Source organism: Exophiala mesophila, assembly GCF_000836275.1.
Source record: "Exophiala mesophila strain CBS 40295 unplaced genomic scaffold supercont1.4, whole genome shotgun sequence".
Lineage (NCBI taxonomy): Eukaryota > Fungi > Ascomycota > Eurotiomycetes > Chaetothyriales > Herpotrichiellaceae > Exophiala > Exophiala mesophila.
This window is the reverse complement of record NW_015622507.1, coordinates 4,779,031-4,806,278: the sequence shown is the minus strand read 5'-3', so window position 1 is coordinate 4,806,278 and position 27,248 is coordinate 4,779,031. Positions and strand designations below refer to the sequence as shown.

The following is a 27,248-nucleotide window of genomic DNA, read 5'->3' as shown; positions in this document are numbered from 1 at the left end:
TTGTCTAGGATAACCCTGTGCCCTGGAGAAAGGTTTGACAGGACAGAATGCTAACAATGGAGTTTTGTACTGATTGGATCATAAGAGGGAGACGACCACATGTGCGACATCAGAAATATGGGCTTTGCGATCTCATCTGACGGAAGACCGCGTAATTGATATCAAATGGGTAGTATTTCTACAGAATTGACTTTCCAACTATTAACTACCGTGGAAGAGTCGTTATGAACTCCATACGAGGAACACATAAATATGAGGGACAATTCCGTTATGCCAGAGATTAAACAGTCCCGATTTCCTGCTCATGTTTTATTTCGTTCTCATTGCGCCCAGGTCGACAGCTCAGGTGAAAGAGTGCTGCTGTCAGGATGGTTAACCGGTTGATTGTGGTGGTTGGCGCAGGTCCTGGGCTTGGCCGTTCGACAGCTGTGACGTTTGCGACGCAAGGCTTTGCGGTTGCCTTGCTGTCGAGAAACACAAAGCGGCTAGAAAAGGACGTGACAATTGTCAAGGATTCCGCTCCAGGCGTCCAAGTCCAAGCGTATGCAGTTGACGTTGGAGACCACATCGCGCTAAAGGCGACATTGGAGCAAGTGAAACAAGATCTAGGTCCTCCTGAGGTGCTCTACTTCAATGCCGCAAGGGTTCAGCCTAGTCGGATTGGCCAAACGAATCCAGGATACATCCTCGAAGATTTCAAGGTGAGTATAGGTGATTAGGTATGCATCAACGGCTAGGGTTACTGAAGACGATATAGACGATGAATATTGGACTTTATGTGGCAGCGACATGGGCAATCCCTCATCTCACAGCTTTGGCCAAGAAGAGAGGAGCTCATCCATCGATCTTGATCGGAGGAAGTGTGATCATGGACCATCCCATTGGAGACTTCTTCAGTCTTTCGCTACAAAAAGCTGCGCAATATAACTTAGCTGGAAGTTTGGATCAACTGGTGGGGCCTCAGGGAGTTCACGTAGCGAGTGTCACAATTGGGGGGATACTTGACGATAGCGATCCTGACATGAACTCCGAATTGATCGCAAGCAAGCTGTGGGAGCTGTATCGCCAGGAGAAGCACGAGTGGCAGTTTGAGATCAAAGTTGGTGATATCATGGATCTGATCAAAAAGATGCAGATACGCCAGACATAAATTCATGAATTATGAGGTGTGCATTATATTTATTATTCCTGTGGGAAGGTACGGTTCATTGGTCACATCACACCTAGCAAGAGCGAGGCACCATGACATTATTAGGAAGGAGCTATGATAGTCTTGTGAATTGCAACTGCCAATTACCATGTTCGCTTTACGAACCAGACATGAGAATTCCCGTTGAGTTGTGAACTCTCTTCAACTGGCTACTACAGTACTCCGTAGTATGTACGGAGTAATCGAAAACTCGTCGTTGTCGGGACTCCACGTGGTTGCTGAGGAAGCCAAAGTCTTAGGTGGCGGGTTTGGTGGGGTTGGGCGCGAGGGGCCCAAGTGGCCCGGAGTAGAGCCGCACCTGAAAGAGTTATCTCCGGAGACGATTATTGGTGTCCTTCGGGGAAGACCCAGACCCTGGAAGCCCCCCCTTTGCCCCTAATGCTCCACGCCTAGACCAGTTTTTAGGCGGGAATGCGGGACGATAGCACCAAAGACCCACCTATCCCGTTCGTGCGGTGGAGTTGGCTCAGAAGTGACGCGATAACCTCATACAGCCAAGGTTCGATCAGCTTCGCCCACCATTTGTCTCCGTGGTAAATAGACGAGCCGCTTGCCTGGCCCAAATCCTGGCCCAAATTACCAACCTCTGTCTTCCCATCTTGGACCATTTTTTCCCTTCCAAGGAGAAATTTCACATTCGGGATTCTTCTTCTTGTTCTTGTTTGTCACTCGTGTGTTCTCATTGAGCCATTGACGACGACCACAGTTTCCTGCGCATTGACTATTGATTTGCGCAGTCTGGACTTATTCTGATAGTTGCTCACACCACCTTTAACCTCACAATGCATCTGTCTTCATGCCTGTTATTGCCTGCCCTGGCATCCATGGCTGCGGCGCAAGCTCAGATCCCATTCAAGGACAAGGCAACAGAGTGGGTCAATAAAGCAAAGGACCTCCTCCCTAACTCGGGGCCTATTGAGGCCGGCTCTGCATACATTGCGGGAACCATTGTCGAGCGCATTAATATCCGCAACTGGGAGAGGAAGCTGTCGCCTAAACTTGATACCGAGGAAGAATGGATGGTTTATGTTACTGGTGGTAACAAAAGCTGCTTCGGTCGATGCGGGCCCATCGATGCTGTGTGGAATGTGAGTTGATCACCAGTGGCTGGTCCATTCAAAAGAGAGTCCTCGGCTAATGATATCCAACAGCAATCTGTTCCTCTCTTGACTGCCCTTCCACAATCCTCCACTGCACCTCTTCACCTAGGACTCGTCAATTGTGAGAAAGACGCAGTGCTTTGCACCGCCTGGGCGACTGTCCTCCCGGCGATCTACCACTTCAGTGTCCCCAAGAAGACGGAGCCTCAAGCACCCGTTCCCCTCCACATCATCACCCTCAACCTGACATCCACTACCACCAACGACATTGTGACGATCCCCAGCACTACCAAGGCTCGATACTTGGACTACCCTGAGTACAATGGCGCATTGCATCCCTTTGACGGAATGCTGGCCAAGCTTGGACTCCATATTCCATTTGGCTATCTGCTGTGGGGATTCGGTACCATTCCCAGCTGGGCCATGATGTTGGTCATCAGCTACTTTTCAAGACGACTGATGAACAAACGAATCAACAATTCGCCTGACTACGGCGCTCCTGCTGCGCAAGCTCCTGCGGCACCAGCAGCCGCTCAGGCCCCGACGCCCGCCAGACCGGCTGGGGGTGCTCCCAAGTCCGGTGGCAAGAAGAGAAAATGAACACAGGAATAGTTGGATTAAGTCGTGGTGGGTCAAGAACAGGATATTGTGCAGTTGGATTTGAGAAAAAGGGATAAATTGTATGATACAGGTATTATAGTGTTCGGCCTTTTTCAGGTCGGCCAACTTAATCTGGTACATGAGCAATAACACAGTGATGCTGGAACAATGTGATGATCCGGACGTGAATGTCCTATGACATTTTCCCTTTGGAAAGTCGTTCCTATCCACCATTCCACAATACAACACAGCATACCACACAGCGACAAGCGATTTCATACATTTCTAATCGCCCTCTTGGGGAATGACAACGCCGACTTCAGAGTGCAACAAATCACTCAAGCCACTGCCATCTCTGAGATAAATCCACTTGCCACCTGCACCGTCATCGCCGGGGTCGACAGCGGAGCCTTCCTTCTCATGCTGGCCAGCACCGACCATGACCCAGTCGTATCGTTTGGGACCCGACTCCGGGCTCGACAGCCAGATCTGCTTGTTAGGCGGCTGTTTATTGATAACCCAGCTTCCTCGGTCCATGTGTGATATTGTGAGCACACCTGCCTGTGTAAATAATACAGAAATGATGTGAGCCAGGGTTGGTTAATACGAGTCGCGGGTAGAAAGACTTGTCCACTCATCGCACAGTCGAGCCGGTCGAAGCAAGGAAGAAACCACGTACCGAGAATTCTGTATCCCATCCTTCCTCCTGATTCTCACTCAACTCCTCTGCCGCATATACCAGCCTGTCTAAGTACTGATCCGCCAACTCGTGGTACTCGCCATCTGATAACTGTACTACACTCCCACTTTTGGAATGCCCTTCAGGTTTCGGCGGTGCTGGGTCTGAACTTGTTGGCTGTATGCCCTTGTACCGTGTCGTGCTTGTCGTTAAAGATCTTATCGTTGTTGATGATGATGCTGTGCTCTTTTGTGACAGTCTTGCACAGTGGTATGCACGGCTAAGAGGTAGAGGTATGGGGAGAGGGGTAAGAGGAGTTGATGGAGTTGAAGGAGTCGAGAGGACGACGCGGCGGCGCAGAGAGGAGGCGCGAGGACATATTCGAGAGCAGTTGACGGTACCAGTTGTCTGGGCGAGGAACCGTGTGGCTTTCATGGCGGACTCCAACCAGTATTGGGTTTGTTAGAGGTTTTCTTCAGGACAACTATGAAAGCTGTGGGTTCTCAGTCAACGAGTAATGAGAGGGGCTTTTCAAGCTCAATGCAGCAACCCCAGATACAGGAAATCCGAGCAGCTAGCAACAGATCGAATGCGAATGCGGATGCGGGATCCTAGTTTGGGTTGTAGGCGGTGAGATGCGCAGTCTGATAGACAAAATCTAAGTAATGTTGTGGTTCTTTTTTTGTCATCGTTGGGGTGGACTGACCACAGACATGACGACAATTCCACTTACAGTCAGTCATTCGACGTTCACGCTTCCCATGACATATCAGTTTTCTCAGCTCAATCATTGGTTCCTATCTACTTAGTCTATTATCGTAGCAGATTCATCTTGTAGCTGGATTTCAAGCAATGGTACCTGAACTGTCGTCTTTCCTCTGCGCCATAGAAAAGGATATACAAATTAACATACGTTCTCAGCGCCTCGTATGTAATACATCATCTTTGATCATATAGCGCAAGTGCATGCACCTTGTTACAGCCGTTAATTCAGTCAAGCAACCATTTCTACTGTTGTAGAGAAAGGTATGATGAGAGCCCCAGGACGAAAGTGACGTTTAGCCCAATCCTAGTCCTCGACACGCCTCTTGACTCCCTAGCCCCCCTCTTCATCTTCCAATACACAGCTCGTGCTGCACACATCAAATCCGGTAGTAATATATGGTCGTGCTCGCTTTGATTGGTTGTTAGTGTAGAACCATGGAGCAGTGTCGAGTATCGACGTGTCGAAACTGAGCCACAAGACCATTGATCGGCAGAGCTGTCATGAGTGGGCTATATCGAACGTCGATGGGAGAATTATCGACTTCAAACCTTCAAACGCTTTCGTAATGTTTGCAGCTCCACTACGTGCATCGAGGTCGTAAGACTCGTATTGGGGTGTCTCTGTCGAGGTTCAAGCTTCGCAACGAGGCCGACCGGATTCGGACTAGGTATAACGGAGACATCCGTGCAGAATTGCATGGTGCGAGGGCATTTCAGCCTCTTGCGAAAAAATAGAGGCAGGGTTTGCTTGTTCCCATATCCAATTCTCAACTTATATCGCTCCGTGTGCAGCTCTCTTCTCGACGTAATATCCCTTGTCTGGGACCCTCTCTCTATTGATTTCTTCCTTGGTGAGGGCCTTGTCAACTTCAGACACGGCAACCAACTCTTTGACCTTCATGATCTGACCAGCAACAGACAAAGACACTGGGTGATAGACTGTAGCCATTCTCTTGCGCAGGCCGAGAGCTTTGAGGACATTGGTAGATTTGGCAGGTAGCCCAATGGCAGACCTGATGAGGGTGATTCGAAAATATGTCATGTTGTCGAAGTGGACGATCAAGGATAGGAGTTGCAGAGGATATTCGAGCGAAGCATGTAGAGCATAGAGAAGACGATGTGTTGTTGGTGTTGGTTGTGAGTTGAAGCTCTGGAAAATGAGATCAAATCTTCTAAAGTCGAATGGGGGAATTTTGAGAGTCTTAGAGCGGCGTCTTCCAATTTGAGAATTGTGCCAGGTTGGAACGTTGCCGCTTTTACACAATAACCTCCCATATCACGGTCTCCATTCCCTATCAACCTGACCTCCTCACCGTTTCCCATCGATGATTTGACGGTAGTTATTGCCCTGCTCTATGGTTTGAATGTCCTGAAGATGATGAGCGGGAGAGCTGATGAGGCTTGGTACCCCTCTTCCGTCGACTCGCGAATGAGTATCCCCATAAGTTGTGGTAAGGCCCAAGTCTCTCCAGGACGCCTGACTGTTCGCTCAGACATCATCAAATGAAGCCCCTGGGCCCTCTGTCATGGCGCCAATAGCCAGGTCTCTGTCCTGGTGCTCCAAGACTCAGGCGTTCTAACCTACAATGAGACACATATAAAGGATTATACGCAGCGGGATTAGGCTTTGGACTATCTCCAACCACTTCTTCACGGAAAAGGTATTTCTCAGTTAAGCTTGACAGCAATAGCTATCGCCATGGGTCTCTACACGATACTCCCCGACGAGCTCCATGACGTGGATATCGTTGTTGCTGGAGGTAGGTAAGGTTAGTGTCGGTTGGTGGATGTCCAACTAAAAAGGTCTATCTAGGAGGAGCTGCTGGCTGTGTCATTGCTTCGAGGCTAGCGGATGCTGATACGAACTGCACCATTCTCCTAATCGAAGCTGGCTCTGACAATCAGGACCAGCCAGCAATCACCCGCCCAGCCTTGTATAAAGGCAACTTCATGCCTGATAGCAAAAGCATCCAGATCTTCATGCCCGTGCCGGAAGAGCAATTGAGCGGGAGACGTGCAATGGTGATGGCAGCTAGCGTCCTTGGAGGTGGATCATCTATCAATGGGGCAATCTACAATCGGGCCCAGCGAGACGATTTTGATTCTTGGAAAACTCCAGGTTGGTCAGCTGATGACCTCCTCCCGTATCTGACCAAGGTTGGCCTTGCCCAGCCTGCAATACATGCAGCCACACAGAGCTGACTGACAATAACCGGTGCTAGCTCGAGAAATATGAAGGCCAGGGCGATTCAGAATGTCACGGTACAAGCGGGCCTATCAATGTCTCCAGTGGAACATACGCCTCGAATGACATGGCAGATGACTTTACGTCCGCCATGAACGAGATAGGATACCCAACTGTTCGAGACTTGCAGGACTTTGTTATGGCCAATGGAGTTTCGCGTTCTTACAGCTTCATATCCTCACAAACCGGTCGGAGACAAGATAGCGCGACGACGTATTTGCACCCTCGCCTCAAGGACGGCAAACATCCGAACCTCCACGTGCTGGTTGAATCACAGATTGTCCGCATCCTCCTTGATGAAGACAAACGTGCTAAAGCGGTAGTATACAGGCCAAACCCTCAACATCACGGGGACGAAGCAGCGCAGGTTAGACATACCGTCAATGCTCGGAAACTTGTAGTACTGTCAGCTGGAACTCATACCTCGCCATCCATACTTGAACGATCTGGGGTTGGGAGCAGCGAGATTCTCAAAAAGGCAGGGGTGCCCCTGGTCCATCATCTACCAGGTGTGGGACACGACTATCAAGACCACCAGATGAGCGTCTATACCTACAAGTCAAATATGAGGCCTGAGGGAACTCTTGAAAGTCTGGTGGACGGCACGAGAGATGTTGAGCAGCTGTTGTTGGACGATGACAACTTCTTGGGCTGGAATGGCATCGATGCGGGGGCCAAGTTTCGACCTACCGAGTCGGAAGTTGGTACCTTGAGTCGCGAGTTCCGGGATGCGTGGGATAGGGATTTCCGGAATGCTCCCACTCGACCGCTGGCAGTGATGTTTGCGGTTAACGGGTAAGTGCGTTGAGAAAAAGGCGGCGAGGGGGAAAAGAGGCGAACAGTTGACGTTTGTGGACTCATCTAACCTCTGTGTCACAGAATCCTCGGCGATCCCAGTCCATTCCTGCCCGGCCAATTCTTCTCTTTGGCCTGTTTCACTTCATATCCATACTCCAGGGGTCACTTGGTAAGTCGACGATGATGTCGGACACGCCGTTGTAATGGTTAACATAGGTCATATAGCATATTACCGGCCCGGAGATTGGAGACCCTCTGGACTTTCGGACTGGATATTTGTCTGACCCAAACGACATTGATTTAGCCACGCAAGTCTGGCTGTACAAGACGCAACGTCAAGTGGCACAAAACATGCGGTTCTACAAGGGCGAAAGTCATTTACACCCTCAATTCTCACCTGAATCGACTGCTGCAAGGCTTACGGAGGCCTCCATGGACAAGGCAAAATTACCAATCGAGTACTCTCGTGAAGACGATGAGGCCATCAAAAAGTTCATTCGTCAGAATGTGGGTACGACTTTCCACTCCATCGCCACCTGCAAAATGGCCCCAGTTGAACAGATGGGCGTTGTGGACAAAGACCTGAATGTCCACGGCGTCCAGGGGTTGAAGGTGGCTGATTTGAGTATTGCCCCAGAGAATGTTTCGGGCAATACTATGAGCACTGCTGTCATGATTGGCGAGAAGTCGGCAGATATTATCATCAAAGAGTTCAAGCTTGGGTTAGCTTGAGAGATGAGGAAATGTATAAGTTTATGGCGTTCGATGTCGACAGATGGATAGTGAATTCCGTATACGAGTATAACATGGATGCTGAGAAACGCATTAGCCGTGACGTGCTTGAGACAAGAGAGGACAGGGGATTGTTTCAGGCGGTGACAAAGCCTAGAGGCCTCCAGTTGAGGTGGTGGTGTTATAGGGGGTATAGGCGGCATATTGGGTTTCTCAGTCCTTATATAAGTGTCTATTTAGGTACCGGCTTAAGCAGTGCCGCCCCTTGGCCCTGGGATCCCACCCAGCCTTTCCTGCCGTGCCACGGTTTGCCCCCATCGCGCCTGCCTTCCATACCCACACAAGACACGTGCCACAACTGATGAATTCAAGTCAATCCTCCCTCGACTCTCTGTCATCACCACCTCAATTACCACCGCCGTTCTCTCTTTCCAACAGATGGAATCTCAATTTGCCACGAACGTGACGACAGACTTGACTGAATTCCCCATCATGAAATAATCCACCCAACCACCGAAAGGCGCGACTGCCAAAGCCCTCTCTACTCTTTTGGGATAGAACAACCCTCTCCACCCCAAAATGGCGGCCACTGCCACTGCGAATAGTGTGGGCATGCCCCGGATTCAAGATGTCCTGCGTACTCCAGAAGACCTGGAGAAGATCATTAGTCTCAAGGCAGAGATCAACCGGAAAAAGGCCGATGTGGACGCAAGACTGCGCGAGGGTCTGAAAGAGCATTTGGATACAACCCAGAATGGCATGTCAACCCTCGCTGAAGGCCAGAAACTCGTTGGCCAGATCAAGGATGAGATGAAGAGCATTCATGACTTATGCGAGCAAGCCCAAGCTATTCGCAAGAACTTCCCCCAGCTCGACTACCTGGCACGAGTACACCGAAACTTCGAGGCCACTCGGGCCATGCAAGCCGGTCTAGACACTTTTGAACGAGACTGCTCTTATGTCCAGCGACTCCTAGAGGATGACGAGACTGATCTCGAAAACCAGCCCAACCTACTAGAGGCCCACATGCGCCTGACCAAGCTCCGTGATTTTCGAGACGAGGCCCTTGATCAAATTCGAAGAGCAAAGGACAATAGTTTGGAGCAAACCCTTCTCGACTGGTTCCAACAGTTGGACAATGTCATTGACCTTTTTGACGAACACATCGGCCAAATATGCCTGAGCCTTATTGAACTCGTCCAGAGAGACAACAACGGCATCATCGTCCGCCTTGCCATTGTCATTGCCTCGGAAGAAAAGAATGACCAGCGTGTCCGAGCTCTACAGGACGCTCAGAAGGACCACCAAGACCTTGTCAGCAAGTTCACATCCTTTACCATTGGACCTAAAATCATCCGTGGATACAAGGAGAAGTTCATCCAAGCCATCCAAGCTGTCGCTCAAGCAAAATTTGAACAAACCCGACAAGACTTTCAGGATGACCCAAGCAAACTCGATAAACACACTAAATGGTATTTCAACGACTTGTTTGTCTCCAAGCAAGGCATGCAGAACCTCTTTCCCAAAAAGTGGAAAATCTACGACACCTATGTCAACATATACCACCAGCAGATGCATGACTTCTTGGTCGCATTTGTTGACGACCAGAATCTTCGCTCACCCATGATGTTGGCGATCGTCCATTATATCGACCTCTACTACAAGAAGATGAAGAAACTCGACTATTCCTCAAATCAACTCAAACCCCATGTACTCGACTCTCGTCAGGGCGACCTGATCCGTGATTACAGAAATCTCATCACCAAAGCTCTCAATTCTTGGATCGATCGAATGTATGTTACCGATCGCAAGAACTTTTCTTCTCGCGCCACCGATGCCATTGAACAGGACCCCGACGGCCACTTTAGGACCAAAACCCTTGGCGACATGTGGCGCATGTTGCACGAACAAGCTGTTGCAGCCGGTGACTCTGAACGTGAGGATGTTGTTGAAGGCGTTATGAGCGCCATGTTCAGCGCCCTCAAGTCTCGACAGCAGCAATGGGAGAGAGCAGTCGACGAGGAAGTCGATCGATACAAGAACCCGACTCCAGATCTGCTGGAAACCCTGCAGCCACTACAAGACTGGCTTCTGGCAATCGCGAATGATCAGATTGCCTGCGTCGACGATGCAGCTGGGGATATTATTGACGACCCAACCGCACAAAAGGGCTATTTGACCCGCTTCCGAGAAGACTTCACCAAGCTGCCGACGCCCCCATCGGCCAAATTCATGTCCACAAATGGAACCACTGAGCTAGATGCTCTTCGTGACGGCTATGTCGATCTGGCCACTCACTGCATCAATCGCTTTGTCCAATTGATTTTCAAAGTCGACTTTCGCACCATTATCGGCGAGCTCTTTGTACCCGGCAAGTGGTATGAACAGACAGCATTGCAGAGGATTGTCACCACCTTTGACGATTACATTTCCGACTACAATACAGTTCTTCACCCTTCACTCTTGGACATTCTGATCGAAGAACTCTCCGATACTCTGTTGGTGTCATATTTGACCGCCATCCGAAACAATCGTGGCGTCAAGTTCCGAAGAGGTGAACCTTTCCCAGCCAAGTTTAGAGACGACGTTCTTGCAGCATTCGCCTTCTTTGAAAAATACCCCGATGCTTTCAATGATACCATCAAACCCAAGTGGAAGGCTGTCAATTTTACTGTCCAGCTGCTGGAGGTTGACAAGATGGAGGTTGTTGGAGTCTATGAGAGGTTCAAGGCTGAATTCTGGGATCTCCAACTGTCCTGGGTGGAAGGTCTGCTCAAAACTCGAGATGACTGGGATCGTGGAATGATCACTGCCGTCAAACGAGCTGCCGCAAGCACATACACCGAAAGAGGCATGGACACCATTATGGGCAAAGTCAAGTAATTTGGCCTTGAGGCGACTAAAATTGTCGTCTAACAACCATGTCACCTACGAAGCGAGTCCGAGAGGTTTTCTCAAGCAGGTCAAAGCCAAACATGTTGCGGAAGTTCGAGTCCTGGAAGCTTGTGCCATGCTCCAGTGGTTGTTACCACTCTCTGAAAGGACCGAGCATGACCTCAACACGGCAAACTGCTGTGCTGCATCCCATCTGATCACTTGCTCGATAAACTGGGCACGTTGTTCAGAGGGACGACTGAGCCTGAGCACCACATTCGGCTTGCCTGTATCGAGCCAGGGTGACACGTGGTTGACCAGTATCATTGCACCCGGCCTCTGTCAACTGAGTCTTCAGGTACACAAGACTAAACTTGCATAGCCTTACATTCTTTCGACCCTGAGCTTGAGTTCATGTTGAACGATGTTGGAACGTCCTGTGATATTGTTACCTAGTCTTCAATGAATACGGGGATCTGAAGTTCGGTCTCTCACCCCTGTACGCACGGCAGTTCTTCATCAATACTGTGATGAACATGCTACATTGACGTTGATCTGAACTTCACCCAGTCCGCACATACTGACCCATTTTGTCTTCGTTCGTCTGAAGCATTCCTATCGCCTTGCGAATCATGAGGGCTTCGATCATGACTACTCGAAGGCGCTAAGGCGTGCACTGCCAGGGCACCAGGGATACGTAGTCTGCAGTGGTATAAAATCCTCAGATATTTCAGATATTCCAGATATTCATCGATTTACTTGTCCGTCATCTTGAGACCACCACGACTTGAATCCTCAAAGATCTCGAGCCAAGGTCCATCCTCGACCTAGATACCACTCACGTCCTTTCGACCCACTAAGCTATCACAAGTCGTCGCTGGCTTAAAGGAAACATGGATCCTGTTCTCCAAAGAAGAGAAGCGCAACATGACCATCTAGATTATCGGTATCGTGCGATACAAATTTGAGCTTGAAGCCTTGAACGGGTCCATCATCGCGTTGGCAGTCAACAAGTTCGACTACCAAGACTATATGAACAACACCCCTTCCAACACATTTGAGCGCATTGGGCTATTGACTAGCCTAAATCAAGCCTTTGAGTGTGTGGATTTAGATTTTGATCGCCCCCCTCATCAAACGATGGCCAACAAAAGTGGTCTTGACCTGTGCCGTGCTTGTCTGTGATTTCATGACAGCAATCCTGTTGAGGTTGACGACGATCCTCTCGATTCTGATGTTGCTTCCTTGTCAGATCGGAGGTATGTTGGCCATTAGCTCTCCACTGTGACTTCATCGTAACCAGACCGTTGCTGTGAAATGAAAAAGTGAGCCATACTTTTATAGACGACGTCCATGTTCCTGCTCGACCGACGAATATATCTAGAGAGAGGGAGCTGGAATTGATCAGGTCACGAGTGCACATGGCACTGTAAAGAAGTCATCCCTTACTAGTTCAATGCTTAATGATCAGAGAAATCTTATTACGTCTTTCTCTCTACAACATTGTGGATTAGTGAAGAAGAATAGATGAGGAAGAAGTCAAGGGGGAAAAGAGGATCCCAGAGTTCATGTAAGATATAGAAAAGTTATTTTAACAACACTATGCCAAAATGCAAAACACTAATGCCCGCTCCATTACTCAATGCCGAATGCCCATGCCAATGCCGAGGCTAAGAGTCCCATATGATGGTGACTGGGACTTATATACACGAGAAGTCATGTTGGATTGACCATCGAAGACGAGAATGCGCACCCTTCGGAGTTGAAGAACACTGAAGAAGGTTCATTTCCCACAGGGAAGTGGCCAGTTAGGTGTACTGGTCTCATCGTCCTTGGCTGATCCTGAATGTCCTGTCATTGACCTTCTGATCGATCGACCACAAGAGTCCTCCGCGCAGAACCGGTGCCCCTTTCATGGACCTGAAATAGACATCACATCTCCAGTCTAAAACATGACACCGAAAATTGCCACAGCTACACATCCCGCAGCGCCCGTAACGAACGTAGGCAATTTCATTTGCGTGGCACCGCCAGTGAAGGTGGCGATGGCAGGTCTGACGTCCGTGGCGCTCGTTGGGGACACTGGTTTAGGAGCTGGAGTATCGCTAGCGGGTGCTACGCGAGTCGACGCTGCGATTGGTACCACGGGCACGACAGTTTCAGTTGTTGCCACAACATTGACACTGGACGACTCCCAATCCAGCCAAGGGTAGGTAGAATCAGCAGTGGTTGAGGTCTCTGTCGGAGCAACAGGGATACTTGAGGTAGTGGTCACTTCCCAGTCAATCCAGGGGTAGGATGTTTCCGTTGAAGTTGGGACAGGGTCGATAATTGAGCTTGTTGATTCCCAATCCCACCATGGATAGTCGTCAGTGGACGTTTGGATGGGATCGACGGGCTTGCTGGAAGTTGTGGTCGCCCAATCTTCCCATGGATCAACTGAGGTGGAGGTTGGCACAGGCTCGACAGGCTTGGTTGATGTAGTCGTCGCCACCCAGTCGCTCCAGGGATCAAGGCTCGAGGTCGAGGTTTCGATAGGTCCGGCTGTGTTGCTAGTGGTCGCGGATGGCCAATCGGACCAGTTATAATCATCAGTCGTGGTTGTCTCAATGGGGTCGACAGGTCGCGTGGTAGTTGTTTCCCAATCTTCCCAGGGTTCCAATGGTTCAGACGAAGTTGTGACGGGTCCTACATGGGGAGATGTAGTTGTTGAGCTGGAATCTGGAAGAGGTGGGTGGGTAGATGAGGTTGTGGGCAGAACATGGGTGGTTGTGGTGGTCGACTCATCAATAGGCCCAACAGTGCGACTAGTTGTTGTAGTGGTCGTGGTCGTGGTCGTGGTGACTGGCGGATGAGGGAAATCATGCGTGGTAGTTGTTGTCGACGCTGGTGCTTCAGTCGTAGTGGTGGTAGTAGTAGTAGTATCGATAGGTCCGACAGCATGTGTTGTCGTGGTCGTTGTGGTGGGCTCAGTTGTGGTTGGGGTTGTGGTTGTCGGAGGAGTAGTGGTAGTGGTAGTGGTAGTGGTGGTGGTGGAGGTGGTCGTAGGAGTGGTTGTCGTAGTGGTGGTGGTGGTTGTAGGAATGGTTGTGGTTGTCGTAGTGGTGGTGGTGGTTGTAGGAATGGTTGTGGTTGTGGTTGTGGTTGGTGGGGTAGTGGTTGTAGTGGTAGTGGTAGTCGTCGTCGTGGTTGTAGTGGTGGTAGTCGTTGTGGTGGTGGTTGTGGTGTGGACTGGTGCGCACGACAGCTTGCCCAAAGCAGCCTTGATGTTATCGGCAAATGTCAGGCCATTCGCTTGGATGTTTCTTGCCGACTCGGTGGCTTCCCATAACATGACGCCCCCAAAAATGTCTTGATATCTAGTATTGCAACCAAATTCTTCAATCAGAGATGTCGCTTCCTGAAGGTTCAAGTAGTAACCAGGAGACGCAGCAGCGGGCGACGCGGGTAATCCGAGGAAGAGCTTCACATTGGGATTCTTGGAGTTTTGCTTCAACCAGCTGGCCCACCCAAAAGTAACATCGGTGTTTGTGTTCAAGCTACCAGAGCCGAACAGAGATCGGGCTGAGCATTGTTCAGTGTTGTAGTACTGGACCCAGACATAGTCGATGACGGAATTGGTGATGGCATCGGCCAAATGGACATCAGGGACGATGCACTGAGGTGCTGCTGAGACGATGATAGGCTTGTTAGAAAGAGCAGCAAGTCGTCTCAGTTCATTGACTAAATCCGCGTATCCAAAGCCACCTTGTCCAAAGGATTCAATGTCCAAATCGAAACCGTCGACAACAACGCCAGTGCCAAAGGGTCTGGGGAACAGGGTTTGAGTAGGATCCTGGAGAGGGCCAAATGAACCCCACAAGAACTGTGCGAAATCAATGGCGGATTGTTTGCTTGCGATAAAGTTACCAGGCGAATCGCCACCAAGGGAAGCCACAATCTTTTTTCCTAGTGCTTGACATTTGGGGATGTCTTCTTCGATCTGCCAGCACGTTGTGAACATGGTGGTTTGTGTTCCATCGGGAGCGACCCAATAAGGGGCACCGCAAGCATTTGCGTAGTTTGTACCAGGATATCTTTTGGGCTGTCCATTCGATCCGAGCTCATCGGGAAATGTGTTGACGAAGCCGATAGGGATAACGTCCAAGGTGGTGTTCTTGCAAAAGTCGCCAAGTCGAATCTGGTCAAAACCATTTCCCCAGTACGAGACCAACTGAGGTGTGGTGAATGTTCGTCTGGCCAGCCTTGTTTCTAAGATTGGCGAGGATGTGGATGAGGTGATAAAAGTAGCTGTTGCCAGCAAGCTGGCGATCAAACTAGTAGAAAGCATTGTGACTGTAAAGATTGGATTGGTAAAAGGAGAAACAGCGCATTCAACAGAAATAAGAAGGAGTGACTTGGGTCAGTGCCCGTGAGCAAGGACTGGACGCGAGCAAAATGCTCGCTGGCGCAAGAAAAAAAGACCGTGATAAAGGAAAGTCGGTGGTAAGGGAAAAAGGCAAGGGAAAAGAGAGTCAAGATACCAGAGCACAAGGCAGATGGTGGTCATAAAGGCCTAGACAGACGTTGAAGACCCCCGGCTAGTGGATGTGGCTTCAGTCTTTGCGTCAGCCGTGGGAGGTTCCACAGTTACCGCGTGTCTGGCGACTGACGGACAGGTCAAAAGGCCTTCGGGAGTGCAGTTGCTGGGCCATATCCTTTCGGCTACATGTATCCATATTTTGAGGATCTGACCATTTAACTGCCATTCGCTAGGCTCCACAGCCGGAAAAGTCATGGGTATGATTTGTTTGTTTGCAAGCAATTTCTAGATTGCCCATTGCAGGTTGTTGGACCGATACAACAGCGGTTAGTTAAATGAAACAGCGAGGTGTGATTGGGTCGGGCCGAAGACATGTTCTTGAGCTGGATCTTGGAACTCGGTAAAGGGAGGAGGAATATACTCCGTACACCTGAATCTGTCTCATGATTAGGGTACGAACGACTCCCGTGCCCCTAGTGCGTTTGGACGGGGTGCACTTTAGCTCTAACATGGCCTATGCGTGTCAGGTGCTTGTTTTGGGGTGGCAGGCAAATGCGTAGGACTTTGAGTTGGGCGCATGGTGTTCAGTGTGGCGGGAGGGAAAGGCTTCGCAAGCGGTGACAAGTGACAGCTGTCTACAGAGCTTACTCGTACACTCAGTTCAAGTGGTGAATAGACTTGACCACAATTTCCCATGGAGGGCGGAGTCGGCGGAGTCAACGCGACAGTGGAGTGAGAAAACATTATTGAGTGGCATTGGTGGTAAGAAGGTTGGTAGAAGGTTGTGGAGAGGAACAGGAGAAGAACAGGAGGTGAGGTTGACGAGAAGTGGAGAAGGAAGAGCCAGGGGCCGAGCGGTGCCTGACGCTTGACTTCTTTGAGAGTAGCGGAAAGCAGAAAGGGAAAGGTTGGCAACCACGTGGGAGCCAATCGCAGTCATTTGGTGGATTTGTGGAGACCGGGCGCTTGACTCTGGGCGCCTTAAGTACTCCGTAAGTACCACGTATCTAGGTAACCACTCCTGCCACTGTTCTCGGGGTTAAGGGATCCCAGAGGTCGTGCCCGACCAGCCTTCCGGGGGGCGTCTGTGCCCTGGTGTCTCTCAAAAGCTTCGCCTCCTGCTTTAAACCACGTAGGGACCTTCCCCAGAGCGCCTTGTGGTCCGTGGCTGCCTCCAGCAAAAGCCACCTTGCGTAAGCAAGCCCAAAAGAGAGATACCTGGTTGTCACCGAGGGGCAATTCAGGCACGCTGCACAGGCATAACGGTAATACGCATAGACCTCTAGTCAAGACTGATTAAGGTATCTGGGCGCAAATTTCCAGCGCTCAGAATAGAATCCTGAGCGTACTCCGTAGCGCGATGGAGACCCAAGAATTTTACATTGCCCACAATAACGTTCAGCTTGCAAGCGACTTGGTACTTGGAACCCTACACCGGTCAGAATTATTGAGACAGTCAAAGCATCAGAGGTGATTGTTGCGTACCTAAAGGAGGGGGGGCACTGGGGGGGCACTGGGGGGGCACTGGGGGTTGTTTTTTCCTTCCCCTGCAGCCGTGATCCATATGGTTAGATCAGGACTATCTAGTAGTGTGGTTGGTTGCACAAGTCGAAACAAAAAATAGACCAACGTCATTGAACAGGAAGGGAAATTAGTAGGTACCGTAGCAAGGCATGGTAAGACACCTGATCAGGTAGGCACTTGGCAAGGGAAGAGTAATACCGGAACTCTGCCGAATGAGACACTCTCCAAGCCCTCCTTGTGTCTGATATATTCAAAGTGTACGTAGCCCCGATTTGTTGTGCAAGTTTCATGGGGACATTTGGCCATCTCATCTTGCGTGCATGGCCAGATGGAAAGTTTGGAGTTCCAAGAAAAGGACGCACACATCGAGATGGTTGTGTTGAGGAAATCAATCTCATGATCGACATTTTCTATTTCTGGATTATGTTGATCACTAGGTACTCTACATGATAGTGGCCAGAAGGCATGACGCACAATCTCAGGTTATCAGTTGCCCAGTTTCCTTTGGCTGATCAACAGATGAACCTGGCACTATATTATGGGACTGATCTGATCGACACATGCGTTACATGGATGTGTTTCTCAGATTTCTGGCCACTATATCGGTATCCTGAAGCGTAGATCGATGCTTGTTCCAAAACTCCTCCTTCGACCAGAAGGACTACATAACAAGTATGTACTGTATGTGGCGAGGAGTTGGTATAGCATGCATTGCTTCTCTGCGAGGCTTGTCTATATTCACCGCTTTTCAACACTTTTCAATCTACGGAGTAGGAGTGGAATACAACGTTCCACTTGGAACCACCCGTCCAACCAAGAAATGATCCTGTATAGTGTCGGACTTAAGAATTTAACCCATGGAGAGGAGAAGAAGAAGAAAATGAAGGGGAGGATCACGAGGATTCATGGAAGATGATGCATACCCCGGAGCCGGAAAAACGCAAGCACCGCAACCATGTCACATGTATTTCCCCTCACGACGTCGCCCCAGGATTTGGAGAAATCCAGTCCCAAGTCGATGATTTTTTCGACCAGCCTCGTTTGGTTGCGCCGTGAATAATGATTCGAGTTCTCATCGTTTGAACCAAAGGTGAAATCTTTGACACACTGATCCTACACGAAGATCCGTATCGATCTAGATTCCAATCGGTCTATCAGAGTGATATCCGAGGTCCGTCTGGACACATTACATCTCCGTTCATTGTTTGAGATCTACCACATCTCGACTTCACTTGTCGCGTCAACAATTCATCATGGCAACCTCGACGGAAGACGTGACAAACATTTTCCAAGAGTTGGGCACCTTGGAAAGATCATTCGCCGAGGTGGAAATCGATGCCTGTAAGTATAACTGCGACAGGCGAACCGTCAATCTAACTTCAATATTTTGACGCCGGTTGCTGACACAGCTCTCCGCTCACAGTGCGACGAAAAGAACAAGCCTTGAAGCCCCTCTACGCGCGCCGGAACAAGCTACTCTCCCGAGTCCCTGATTTCTGGCCGACCGTCTTTGGCAACGGCCCCGAGGATGTCCGACAGTTCATCTCACCCAACGACCTTCAACTTCTCTCCTCAATCACCTCCTTCTCGGTCGAGCGGTATCAAATCAAGTCTGAAACCGATGGCGAGCCGAGATCTCTGCGGTTCACCTTCGAGTTCGCCGACAATGACATCATCGAGGATAAGAAGTTGGTAAAAGAATTCGAGTATCACGCGGCGGAGGCCGGCCCAGGGAGCATGGTGTCTAAACCTGTCGCAATCAAGTTCAAGAACAAGAAGAAGGATCTGACATCCGGGTTGTTGAATGCAGCAGCCGAGTTGTACCAGGCCGAGGAGGTCTTGAAATTGAAGAGTGGCGATGACAAGGAGATTAACATTGTCGATCGAGAGGCACTATGGCAGTATGAGAAGCTCCGGGAAAAACTGTCCCAGCTCGACGAAGATGCCGACATGGAGACAAGCTTCTTCGCTTGGTTTGGCTTCCGTGGCGCTGTCAATGCGACAGACAAGGGAAAATCAGTGGACGCAAACGGTCTTGACGGCGCCGAGGAGGAGGACGAAGATGATGACGAATTCTCCGAGTTGCTCGAGGTCGAAGTGTTCCCCGCTGGTGAAGAGGTTGCCATTGCTTTGGCTGAGGAACTGTGGCCAGACGCCATAGATTATTTCGGTATGTCTCCGCCATCCCGCGTGATTGGAAATCCTCTTCATACTAACCCATGCGTAGTGTCAGCCCAAGAAGAGGTCGCCGACGATTTTGATGGAATGGACGAGGGTGAGCCGTCTGATGACGAGAATGCGCCTGAGCTTGTTGAAGTGGCGGAGGATGAGGATGAGGATGACGCCGACCAAGACCGACCGCACAAGAAACAGCGCAAGGCTTGAGGAGATGTCGTGCGTCGTTGTAATGTCCTTGTATTGTGCACATTAGTAAATGAAGATATGGGTCCAAAAGTCGTTGGGAGTTTGCATGGTCGGATCTTGGGGTGTCTTGTCGCTTTGATGGCAAACTCCGATGGACTTTCGAGAGAGATGGCAAGATAGATTACTAGTGGGGAATGAGAACGTTGAACATGGACGCATGATCCCTCTTCGAGACCGGTCCTCCACACTGTATGGAACGTGCCGCGCCTTCTGCGGTGGTGTTAAGCCATGCTAGCTTCATAGAGCGATCAGCAAGATGAGTAGAATGATCAAAACGACGATCAAGACGGCGATGCAACAATTGCTGACTGTATCTTCGTTGCGGCGAATGACCTCGCCAACACGCTTGACACCAACCTGCAACTTGCCACCGACACGGTCGGCAAGGGCATCGACGTCGTCGAGCATGTGACCTTGTTCTTCGAGTTCGCGGCCCATGTCGACAGCCTGGCCTCTGAGGACGCCGACGGATTGGAAGACGCCGTCGAGCTGTTCATCTTGCTCCGCCATCATGACCTGCTGCTGTTGTGCCTCAAAGGCGCCGTATGGATCATCGTCATCGTCGTCATTATCGTCTCGATCGGCATCCCAGTCTAACCGTCTAATGCCGTTGTTATTGTTGTTGTCTGGCTGTCCATTCTTACTCCCGCCACCATCTCCCCGTTCATTACTCCCACCTGCAGCAGTGGTGACACCTCCAAGCTCCTGCCGCATACTCTCGACCTCCTCGCCGACATCGCGCACAAATTGGCGCCTGCGTTGCACCTCGGCCACGTCCAGACCAAACCTGTATGGATCCGACTCCACGGCAGATATGGATTCTAACAACTCGCCCAGGTCCGATGTCAGGGTCTCGAGGTTGGTTCGGAGCTCGGCTCGTGACTGCACTAGTTCTGGAGATGTTGGTGAGGTGGATAGTGTGCGAATGCGTAGATAGGATGAGAACAGGTGGCGGGTGGCCGTCAGAGTTGTTTGCACGTCGCTACCGCGGAGAAGAACAATGACATGGTAAGCTTGAATCCTGCCAATGTTGGGACAATCAGCATGAGTAAAGATCAACATACCTTTGGACTTCGAGAAAGGGATCCTCGGACTGAGGGTTTGCCATGGTTGGTGGTAGACTGCGTGGTGCTGCGAGGGTGGTTGATGATTGAGTGATGACTGAAGCAAGCGTAGGGGCGCAGGGGCGCAGGGGCGCAGGTGCGCAGAACGGGGATGGAAGATATCAAGACATTACTCTGACGATTCTAAGCAGTGTGAAGTCTTCGTACACAACAAGTCGAAGGATCGAAGGTGACTTTGGGTATGTTTGTTCTGGTGGGAATTGAGTTGTGGTGATGTGTGACGTTGATCCTATTCTGGATGCCTCCGCCTCATCTCCAATTTTTGAATTTCCAACGAGAAGTGAACATGTCGTGTATACCTAGGTAGCATGTAATCTGCGACACTTGGTTTCGATTATTGGGACATGGAGATCTATTCAACAAGGCTGGCATCTCATTCAGCCAATCTTTTGTACTTTTCACAGTTCCCACTCCTCAAGTACTATACATGTTGCTATCATGCCCTTGGTCAAAGCCACTGGCCTTGCAACGACGTCTTCACACTGCATGTGTCGCAGTCTCAAAGATGACTCTCTTCCTATGCTTGATCATACAACTCCAGCGCTCTTCTGGGTCTGCCAGCCGCCTGCTCTCGAACAACAGGCTCGAGCTCCGAGATTCTAGTCTTCAATACTTCAGAAGCTTGCTGCAATTTCTCCTTCAATTCTTGGTCCAGCTCGAGTTTCAGAGCTTGTTCGACCGCACTTTTTCCAAAAATGGCTTCTTCCAACAAGGCAGCCTTGCCCGGAGGTTTGGAAACGTCATAGCTCGAGAACACCGTCTCAATTTGGGGTGGATGGTTTACGGCATAAACCACCTTTCGAATGTACCCCACGACCTTCTTGTTCAATTCTTCGTCTGCCGGCTCAACCTGGGCGGCCTTGGATGCCGAAAGTAGAAGCAGAATGTTTAGTATGGCTGGATCGGCCCTGGCATCAACATCAAATTGTTTCTTGTCCTTCGAGTACAGCGTCAGCTTCCCTCCACAATGTTCCTCATCTTCCAGTAAAAGAGCAAGTTTTTCTGCCCGAGAGTATGCTGAATCCAGCTGTGGTCCCTCGAGACCAGCTTCCATGGCCCGCTTGTATAGGGAGACGTAGAGCTCTCGAGCAACGCCCGGTATCGAAAGCCGGACATGTGTGTCACGAGAGTTCTCCACGCAGCGAATAATCAACGATTCTTTCCCCACCTCACAGCCTTTTCTTGTGATCTTTTGGTAAAACCAAGAGGGAACATTGCATTTGGCCAAGGCAAGTCCTTGGAGAAACGGTACCAAGTTGCTCCAGGTTGCATGGTCCGAATGCTGATTTAGAATCTCCACAAAGGTCGAGAGGCTTCCTCTTAGTGAAGGTTTATCAAAGTAGTCCATTGGTTTCAGAGTGATCTCTTCTTCGTCCGACATGGTCACCGTGACACCGGGCTCCGCGGTTATGTAGGCATCTTTGGATCGTTTGTAAATCAAGGCACGATGTTGCTGCGAAAGGGCAGCTGGCATGAAGACTTTCTCTCGGAAGGTGGACAGAAGTTGGTCGAGTTCGGGCGATGCACTGGGTGCGAAATGAGGAATGGCTAGAGATCTCGTTAGTTGCCATTGCACAGCTGACGGGTACAGACATGCAGCGTACATTTTGACCTTTGGGAAGTGGTGCTAAAAGATCGAGAGGGCTTGGACAAGTTGTGGACGCCTTTGCGACAGGACCGGCACAGGAAGCGCAGGGGCTGTGCAGGGGACGCCATGATTTCAAGTATCAGGCGAAATGATGTTGATGCGATTGAGGTCGAGGAGCTTCAAGATAGAAGACGTGGGCTCCTCGTTCGTATGATGGACTTGAGACAAAGTTGAGGAAAATGATGCTGCAAGACACGAACTCGTCGGTGCTGGTGCTGGTGATGGGACGGAATAGAGTTAATCCGCTCCGATCCATCAACCTCCTCTCATCATGCAATTTATTTCCATCCGCAGGGACAGCATCAGCACCATCACCACCAGACTGATCATTGCCTTCTCCTTCTTCCACCTCAGATACCTTGACTCTCAGCTCAGGATGTCGCATACCCTGACGCCGCGTGCATCGGCATGCTGTCGAAGGGTCCTCTTCAGCGACGTCGTTCCTCAGCGACAGTTTCGCCGGTCATTAGTCCAAATCCAAACAGCTCCAGTCCCCAAACTCGACGTTCCAGCCGATCTCCCCAAACAATTCTGGCCTCAATTGACCCCGAGGCTACGACCTGATTTTAGTAAGCTGCCTGAAAAATGTATAATCTCTCGTGCAACTGCAACCGCTGACCGATCACTCTCCTCCGACAGAAAAACGCGAGATAATAGTCCACCCTGCAGTCCCTTCAGAAGCACAGAAATGTAAAAACCCTGTCGCATTGATCGACTCGCAGCAACTGTCGCAACTCGACCCAACAGGTGCTCGAAGTCGGCTGTTTGATACGACGAACAAAGAATGCGTCAAAGTCGGCGATATCCTCCTGACTACCTTTAAGTCGGGCGAACCGTTCTCCGGCGTGGTGCTAGCAATCAAGGGATCTGGCCCGCACACCTCAGTCCTCCTCCGAAATCAATTAACAAAAATCGGTACCGAGATGTTGATCAAGGTACACAGCCCGCTCGTCCAGAGCATGGAAGTGGCATGGCGGGTACCCAAACGCAAGAGGAAGGCTCGTCTATACTACATGCGCAGACCTGACCATGACATGGGCAGCGTCCAGAAAGTGGTAGATCAGTATCTGAGACAACGGGCACTATTGACTGGTACCAAGAGAACCAGTCAATTTGCTGATCGGTCGAAGAAAGGAAAGAGACGATGAGCATGTCTCTGGCGGGCATTTGTATTAACAGCCTCGAGGTTATGTATTGGCGGTTTATTGATGACCCAACTATAATTTTCATCTCTGGATCCGAACACTTGGTAAAACCTTTGCGTTTTATTTTTCTAAATAATGCTTTTGTTGGTCGTTCATGTGACTTGTTGGAGATGTGTTGGAACGTTCATGCCAGAATTGAAGTGGGTGTATCTCGCCAAAATCATCACTGTATCTGCATCCGTCATTACATCGGATTCTCCCCTCATCTCCATGCCCATCTAGGTATCTCGGTCTTGGTCAAGGGGTCCTGAGGTCCTTTCAAGAAAGAATGATGGTATGGTCATCATCAATGCGTACCACAGCATCAAGCACAACCTTGCCGCCCCCAACCACCACAGGACCCTTGACTGCCAAGCGACCACTCGGCTTTTGAGTGCCAACGAATTCTTCCTCACCCTCGAGATGGATTTCAACCGAACTTAGTGGTGCACCGACCATGACCACGTCCTTGCCCTTGTCCCGATAATCTAGAATATTGGTCTGAGTCACGGCGCCAGCAACCAGAGGGGTGGTCAAGGCATATCCAACACGGGCCGTTAAAGTAAGGCGGAGAGTTGACAGGTCGGAAGAAGTGAGTCGCGAAGACGAGGAGGATGTCACGCTTGTGTCACCCGGGATGTGCTGTGGGATGAAGACAGCGCGGAGATTAGAAAGCATTGCCGAGCTAGGTTGGCCACGAGACGAAGGAAGATTGCCTGATCGCAACGAACGTGACCCAGTGTACACGGCCAATCCGGACGGGTGGATCGTGCTTGGGTGCTTCAGGTAGTTGGTGATGGTCGTAGGTGAGGTGATCAAGATGGATGGCCGAGCTAGAGAGACCGCGGCATCCAAGGGAACGCCGTCTCCGGCAACCGAGTTGATGGACAGTGTTGCATTAGAATAAAGAGCCGCCAGTGCCCATGCGAGCGGATAGCTGTTGGTGAAGCTCAGGGTCGAAAGGACCGTGTCCGAAGTGGAGAGTTTGTGAGTTCGCGGCAATGTTGCCAGCAGTGCTGCCGTCGCGGATATGAGATTCTCCGAAGTGTACTTGACGACGTCGTAGCTGGTAGCGGATATTGGTGTAAATATAGATACAGGTGGCACCTGAGAATCTTTGTCCAGTGGAAGAACTTCCGAGTTGGTGGTAGCCTTGTTCTCGTCGACCAGAGCTTTCCACGAAGTCACGCTAAATCCTCGAGGGGACTTTTCAGTCCAGTCGATGTGTTGGCCAGCGGCTTTGGAAACCCAGATGATGTTCTTGATCGACTTGTTGGCGGAGGAGATGTCGTCGAGATCAATTGTACCAGCGTCAGCGATCAGGTAATCAGCCGTAGTTTTGGACAGGAGAGATTTGAAGACCTCGGTAGACACGCCATGAGGGAGAAGTGTGGTTGAGAAGCCATAAAACGAGCCAGCTTAGGGGAAAGTTAGAGAAAGCGTTCATCTTGACTTTGGGACGCGAGTCGAGTCGTTGATACAACTTACCGAAGATGGAGGACAGCAGTTCGACCGAGTTGGAGAGACAGACAGCCACCGACTGACCATTGTTTCTCTTGATATGTTGTCCGATGACATTGATATCGAGAGTCAGGTCGGCGAAATCGTGATCGATGATTCGTTCTCGTCCTAGGACGGTCTGGATCTTGCCCTTCTCACCGGTAGGAGTGCCGTCTTCTTTGACAGAGCCACTCACAGCTCGTCTCCAGATATCACGAAGGTCACCTGGCCTTCCAGCACTCCATCTAGGAGTGCCGGGATCCTTTACACCCAATCCTGCCCGGAGTGGATAACCATGTGGAATGTCGATTGCTCGATAAACGGCCGACTCCCCGGAATGGCGTACTGGGGCAACTTGTGCTTGCCTGGCTAATAAAAAAGGGTGTGTGTCAGGATCCTTACTCGTCAGCAACGGGTATGTGAGAAGTCCGATGACAAGGAGAACGAGAACGGTGGAAACAAGGTTCCACGAGGAAAAGAAATCCGCGAGGATGGCATCGATTTTCTCTGCCAATCTAGGTTCTTCCATCTTGTCTGATTTGCTTGATCGGACGGTAGAGTGTCTATTTTCAATGAATCACGTTCACATTATAGCATTCGGAGCTGGGAAGTGTTGTGCTGGCAGAATCAGACTGCGGATTCGGTTCCGGAGGATTCGCCAGGTTTCTGGGAGAACACGTGACTACTTCCAAGACCCAACGTGGGACAAGATTTCAGTTTGGCCCCGTGGGGAGAAGAAGACGGAGGGGAGCCCGTTGACAGCAAATGAATTCTAGATGGGATATTCTAGATGCCTCTGTCCATTCTATAAAACATACAACAAGCTGTGCACCCAACCCTAATTTCAAAATCATAGCTTGCTCTGGGGCTGGTAAAACTTGCTAGTTCTTGCGATGGCGGCGGCGGCCTCCTTCTCAATTCTGCGGAGGAGCTCTTCACAAGTGGGCACATCATTGATCAGGCCAATAACTTGACCAGCGGTCCACACGCCGAAATCCTTGTCACCGTTGATAAAGACTTCTCGTCCACGCTTGCCGGAGACAAAGGGAGCGATTTCCTCGAACTTGCCAGTCGTGCTCGTCTTCTCAATCCGCACGGCTTCCGCAGTCACCTTGTTCTTGAATAGACGCGAGGTATTAGTCCATCTTCTCATGACAAGCTCAGTATCATGCTCTGAGGCGTCGACAATGGCTTGCTTAATCTTTTGGTGGATTGGTGCCTCGACCGTGGCCATAAAGCGAGTTCCCATGTTAATGCCCTCAGCGCCCAAGGCCAATGCGGCGGCGAGACCTTGACCATCAGCAAATCCACCCGAGGCGATGAACGGCACACCTAGGACTTGTCTGGCTTTAGAAAGGAGGATGAAGTTGGTGATGTCTGATTCGCCAACGTGGCCGGCGCACTCGAAACCGTCAATGGAAAGGAAGTCGACGCCGAGTTTGACGGCGGATTGGGCGTGTCGGATGGTAGTGCACTTGTGGAGGATGATGATGCCGGCCGCCTTTAGCAGCTTGATGACTGGGCCGGGGGAGTTTCCAGCAGTCTCAACAACCTTGATGCCTTCATCGATAACGACTTGGGCGTACTCGCCATAAGGAGGAGCATTCATTGTGGGCAGGAGGGTGATGTTGACGCCGAAAGGCTTCTTGGTCATGGTTCTTGTCCTGCGGATTTCCTTGCGAAGGTCTTCAGGGGTAGGTTGTGTGAGGGCAGTCAACTAGGTCAATGTCAGCATTTTGCTCTCAGTCGGCATTGATGCCTCGGAACTCACGATTCCCAAACCACCAGCATTAGAGACGGCAGCAGCCATTTCTGCGTAGCCCACCCATTGCATACCACCTTGAACGACGGGGACTTAAGGAAATGTCAGTGACTTCCTTGAAAGATACTAAACGGATCAATGGTACCTTCAATGCCGAGACGGCGAGTCAATTCAGTATTGAAAGGCATGTTGAAGGCAATGAGAGAGTATTGTGACCGAGGGTGAAATTACACAGCGTAGGGGCGGAGTAACGTAAAGGCGATGGAGTGAGTGCCGCGTCGAGGAACAGATATATAGGTAGGCACTTGACAGGAAGTGAAAACTCCGGGCTGGAAGAACAGAAATCAATGCAGACGTGTGCTTGGATGCAGTTGGCACACTCAAGCGCTGGGCTGGCCGAGGTGCAGATGAATACTGGTAGACAATTTGAGTTGTTGTCTGGGGTGGGGAGCGTCGAGCCGGGGACCGAGGCTCAGCTCTAAGGTGGGATTGAAAAGCCGCGGGCGCGCGGTGTGGCGGCCCATCCACAGATGGCAGTCACGAAGCATGCGAAACTC

The 27,248-nt window shown here is 50.5% G+C and overlaps 12 protein-coding genes across 12 annotated transcripts; 5 read left to right on the top strand and 7 right to left on the bottom strand.

Annotated features, from left to right (window-relative positions):
• The first annotated feature begins 1,768 nt into the window (after positions 1-1,768).
• PV10_06761 (uncharacterized protein) lies at positions 1,769-3,160 on the top strand. The gene is made up of 2 exons (XM_016371590.1): positions 1,769-2,298; positions 2,362-3,160. Exons 1-2 carry the CDS (start codon positions 1,993-1,995, stop codon positions 2,908-2,910), a joined length of 855 nt encoding a protein of 284 aa, XP_016223883.1. The 5' UTR covers positions 1,769-1,992; the 3' UTR covers positions 2,911-3,160.
• On the bottom strand, positions 2,970-4,246 carry PV10_06760 (iron donor protein CyaY). The gene is made up of 2 exons (XM_016371589.1): positions 3,590-4,246; positions 2,970-3,471 (listed from the first exon to the last, which is right to left on the bottom strand). Exons 1-2 carry the CDS (start codon positions 4,022-4,024, stop codon positions 3,196-3,198), a joined length of 711 nt encoding a protein of 236 aa, XP_016223882.1. The 5' UTR covers positions 4,025-4,246; the 3' UTR covers positions 2,970-3,195.
• Positions 4,247-4,361: 115 nt separating this feature from the next.
• On the bottom strand, positions 4,362-5,490 carry PV10_06759 (ribosomal protein L30; the record flags this gene model as incomplete). Its single annotated transcript, XM_016371588.1, has 1 exon — positions 4,362-5,490. A coding segment is annotated over one exon (364 nt), but the record flags the coding sequence as incomplete, so codon positions are not given.
• A 500-nt stretch (positions 5,491-5,990) lies between these two features.
• Positions 5,991-8,382, top strand: PV10_06758 (uncharacterized protein). Its single transcript, XM_016371587.1, has 5 exons — positions 5,991-6,114; positions 6,168-6,511; positions 6,577-7,394; positions 7,479-7,566; positions 7,623-8,382. Exons 1-5 carry the CDS (start codon positions 6,054-6,056, stop codon positions 8,127-8,129), a joined length of 1,818 nt encoding a protein of 605 aa, XP_016223880.1. The 5' UTR covers positions 5,991-6,053; the 3' UTR covers positions 8,130-8,382.
• Positions 8,383-8,544: 162 nt separating this feature from the next.
• PV10_06757 (uncharacterized protein) lies at positions 8,545-11,784 on the top strand. Its single transcript, XM_016371586.1, has one exon. It carries the CDS (start codon positions 8,709-8,711, stop codon positions 11,010-11,012), a length of 2,304 nt encoding a protein of 767 aa, XP_016223879.1. The 5' UTR covers positions 8,545-8,708; the 3' UTR covers positions 11,013-11,784.
• Positions 11,785-12,857: 1,073 nt separating this feature from the next.
• PV10_06756 (uncharacterized protein) lies at positions 12,858-15,333 on the bottom strand (the record flags this gene model as incomplete). The annotated part of the gene is made up of 2 exons (XM_016371585.1): positions 12,858-12,923; positions 12,982-15,333. 2 exons carry the CDS (start codon positions 15,331-15,333, stop codon positions 12,858-12,860), a joined length of 2,418 nt encoding a protein of 805 aa, XP_016223878.1.
• Positions 15,334-18,077: 2,744 nt separating this feature from the next.
• PV10_06754 (uncharacterized protein) lies at positions 18,078-20,766 on the bottom strand. Its single transcript, XM_016371583.1, has 2 exons — positions 20,538-20,766; positions 18,078-20,455 (listed from the first exon to the last, which is right to left on the bottom strand). The coding sequence occupies exons 1-2, from the start codon at positions 20,579-20,581 to the stop codon at positions 19,711-19,713; spliced, it is 789 nt and encodes a 262-aa protein (XP_016223876.1). The 5' UTR covers positions 20,582-20,766; the 3' UTR covers positions 18,078-19,710.
• PV10_06755 (uncharacterized protein) lies at positions 18,142-19,623 on the top strand. The gene is made up of 3 exons (XM_016371584.1): positions 18,142-18,390; positions 18,473-19,219; positions 19,277-19,623. The coding sequence occupies exons 1-3, from the start codon at positions 18,303-18,305 to the stop codon at positions 19,432-19,434; spliced, it is 993 nt and encodes a 330-aa protein (XP_016223877.1). The 5' UTR covers positions 18,142-18,302; the 3' UTR covers positions 19,435-19,623.
• Positions 20,767-20,882: 116 nt separating the features above from the next.
• On the bottom strand, positions 20,883-22,401 carry PV10_06753 (uncharacterized protein). Its single transcript, XM_016371582.1, has 2 exons — positions 22,202-22,401; positions 20,883-22,145 (listed from the first exon to the last, which is right to left on the bottom strand). The coding sequence occupies exons 1-2, from the start codon at positions 22,311-22,313 to the stop codon at positions 21,115-21,117; spliced, it is 1,143 nt and encodes a 380-aa protein (XP_016223875.1). The 5' UTR covers positions 22,314-22,401; the 3' UTR covers positions 20,883-21,114.
• A 115-nt stretch (positions 22,402-22,516) lies between these two features.
• PV10_06752 (ribosomal protein L19) lies at positions 22,517-23,622 on the top strand (the record flags this gene model as incomplete). The annotated part of the gene is made up of 2 exons (XM_016371581.1): positions 22,517-22,814; positions 22,885-23,622. The coding sequence occupies 2 exons, from the start codon at positions 22,517-22,519 to the stop codon at positions 23,391-23,393; spliced, it is 807 nt and encodes a 268-aa protein (XP_016223874.1). The 3' UTR covers positions 23,394-23,622.
• PV10_06751 (uncharacterized protein) lies at positions 23,484-25,535 on the bottom strand. Its single transcript, XM_016371580.1, has 2 exons — positions 24,918-25,535; positions 23,484-24,847 (listed from the first exon to the last, which is right to left on the bottom strand). Exons 1-2 carry the CDS (start codon positions 25,456-25,458, stop codon positions 23,709-23,711), a joined length of 1,680 nt encoding a protein of 559 aa, XP_016223873.1. The 5' UTR covers positions 25,459-25,535; the 3' UTR covers positions 23,484-23,708.
• Positions 25,536-25,680: 145 nt separating this feature from the next.
• On the bottom strand, positions 25,681-27,128 carry PV10_06750 (uncharacterized protein). The gene is made up of 3 exons (XM_016371579.1): positions 26,837-27,128; positions 26,701-26,783; positions 25,681-26,646 (listed from the first exon to the last, which is right to left on the bottom strand). Exons 1-3 carry the CDS (start codon positions 26,877-26,879, stop codon positions 25,780-25,782), a joined length of 993 nt encoding a protein of 330 aa, XP_016223872.1. The 5' UTR covers positions 26,880-27,128; the 3' UTR covers positions 25,681-25,779.
• Between the last annotated feature and the right edge of the window lie 120 nt (positions 27,129-27,248).

Bases quoted from the DNA above. Each gene is read 5' to 3' on its own strand.
- PV10_06761 (XM_016371590.1), top strand. From the start codon at position 1,993: ATGCATCTGTCTTCATGCCTGTTATTGCCTGCCCTGGCATCCATGGCT. The intron at 2,299-2,361 runs GTGAGTTGATCA...GATATCCAACAG, and splicing joins CCATCGATGCTGTGTGGAAT to CAATCTGTTCCTCTCTTGAC.
- PV10_06760 (XM_016371589.1), bottom strand. From the start codon at position 4,024: ATGAAAGCCACACGGTTCCTCGCCCAGACAACTGGTACCGTCAACTGC. The intron at 3,472-3,589 runs GTACGTGGTTTC...TTATTTACACAG, and splicing joins GATGGGATACAGAATTCTCG to GCAGGTGTGCTCACAATATC.
- PV10_06758 (XM_016371587.1), top strand. From the start codon at position 6,054: ATGGGTCTCTACACGATACTCCCCGACGAGCTCCATGACGTGGATATC. The intron at 7,395-7,478 runs GTAAGTGCGTTG...TCTGTGTCACAG, and splicing joins GTGATGTTTGCGGTTAACGG to AATCCTCGGCGATCCCAGTC. The intron at 7,567-7,622 runs GTAAGTCGACGA...TAGGTCATATAG, and splicing joins CATACTCCAGGGGTCACTTG to CATATTACCGGCCCGGAGAT.
- PV10_06757 (XM_016371586.1), top strand. From the start codon at position 8,709: ATGGCGGCCACTGCCACTGCGAATAGTGTGGGCATGCCCCGGATTCAA.
- PV10_06755 (XM_016371584.1), top strand. From the start codon at position 18,303: ATGGCAACCTCGACGGAAGACGTGACAAACATTTTCCAAGAGTTGGGC. The intron at 18,391-18,472 runs GTAAGTATAACT...CTCCGCTCACAG, and splicing joins CGAGGTGGAAATCGATGCCT to TGCGACGAAAAGAACAAGCC. The intron at 19,220-19,276 runs GTATGTCTCCGC...ACCCATGCGTAG, and splicing joins AGACGCCATAGATTATTTCG to TGTCAGCCCAAGAAGAGGTC.
- PV10_06754 (XM_016371583.1), bottom strand. From the start codon at position 20,581: ATGGCAAACCCTCAGTCCGAGGATCCCTTTCTCGAAGTCCAAAG. The intron at 20,456-20,537 runs GTATGTTGATCT...TCTCCGCGGTAG, and splicing joins CCCTTTCTCGAAGTCCAAAG to CGACGTGCAAACAACTCTGA.
- PV10_06753 (XM_016371582.1), bottom strand. From the start codon at position 22,313: ATGGCGTCCCCTGCACAGCCCCTGCGCTTCCTGTGCCGGTCCTGTCGC. The intron at 22,146-22,201 runs GTACGCTGCATG...CGAGATCTCTAG, and splicing joins CACTTCCCAAAGGTCAAAAT to CCATTCCTCATTTCGCACCC.
- PV10_06751 (XM_016371580.1), bottom strand. From the start codon at position 25,458: ATGGAAGAACCTAGATTGGCAGAGAAAATCGATGCCATCCTCGCGGAT. The intron at 24,848-24,917 runs GTAAGTTGTATC...CTTTCCCCTAAG, and splicing joins ACTGCTGTCCTCCATCTTCG to CTGGCTCGTTTTATGGCTTC.
- PV10_06750 (XM_016371579.1), bottom strand. From the start codon at position 26,879: ATGCCTTTCAATACTGAATTGACTCGCCGTCTCGGCATTGAAG. The intron at 26,784-26,836 runs GTACCATTGATC...CATTTCCTTAAG, and splicing joins TCGCCGTCTCGGCATTGAAG to TCCCCGTCGTTCAAGGTGGT. The intron at 26,647-26,700 runs GTGAGTTCCGAG...ACATTGACCTAG, and splicing joins ATGCTGGTGGTTTGGGAATC to TTGACTGCCCTCACACAACC.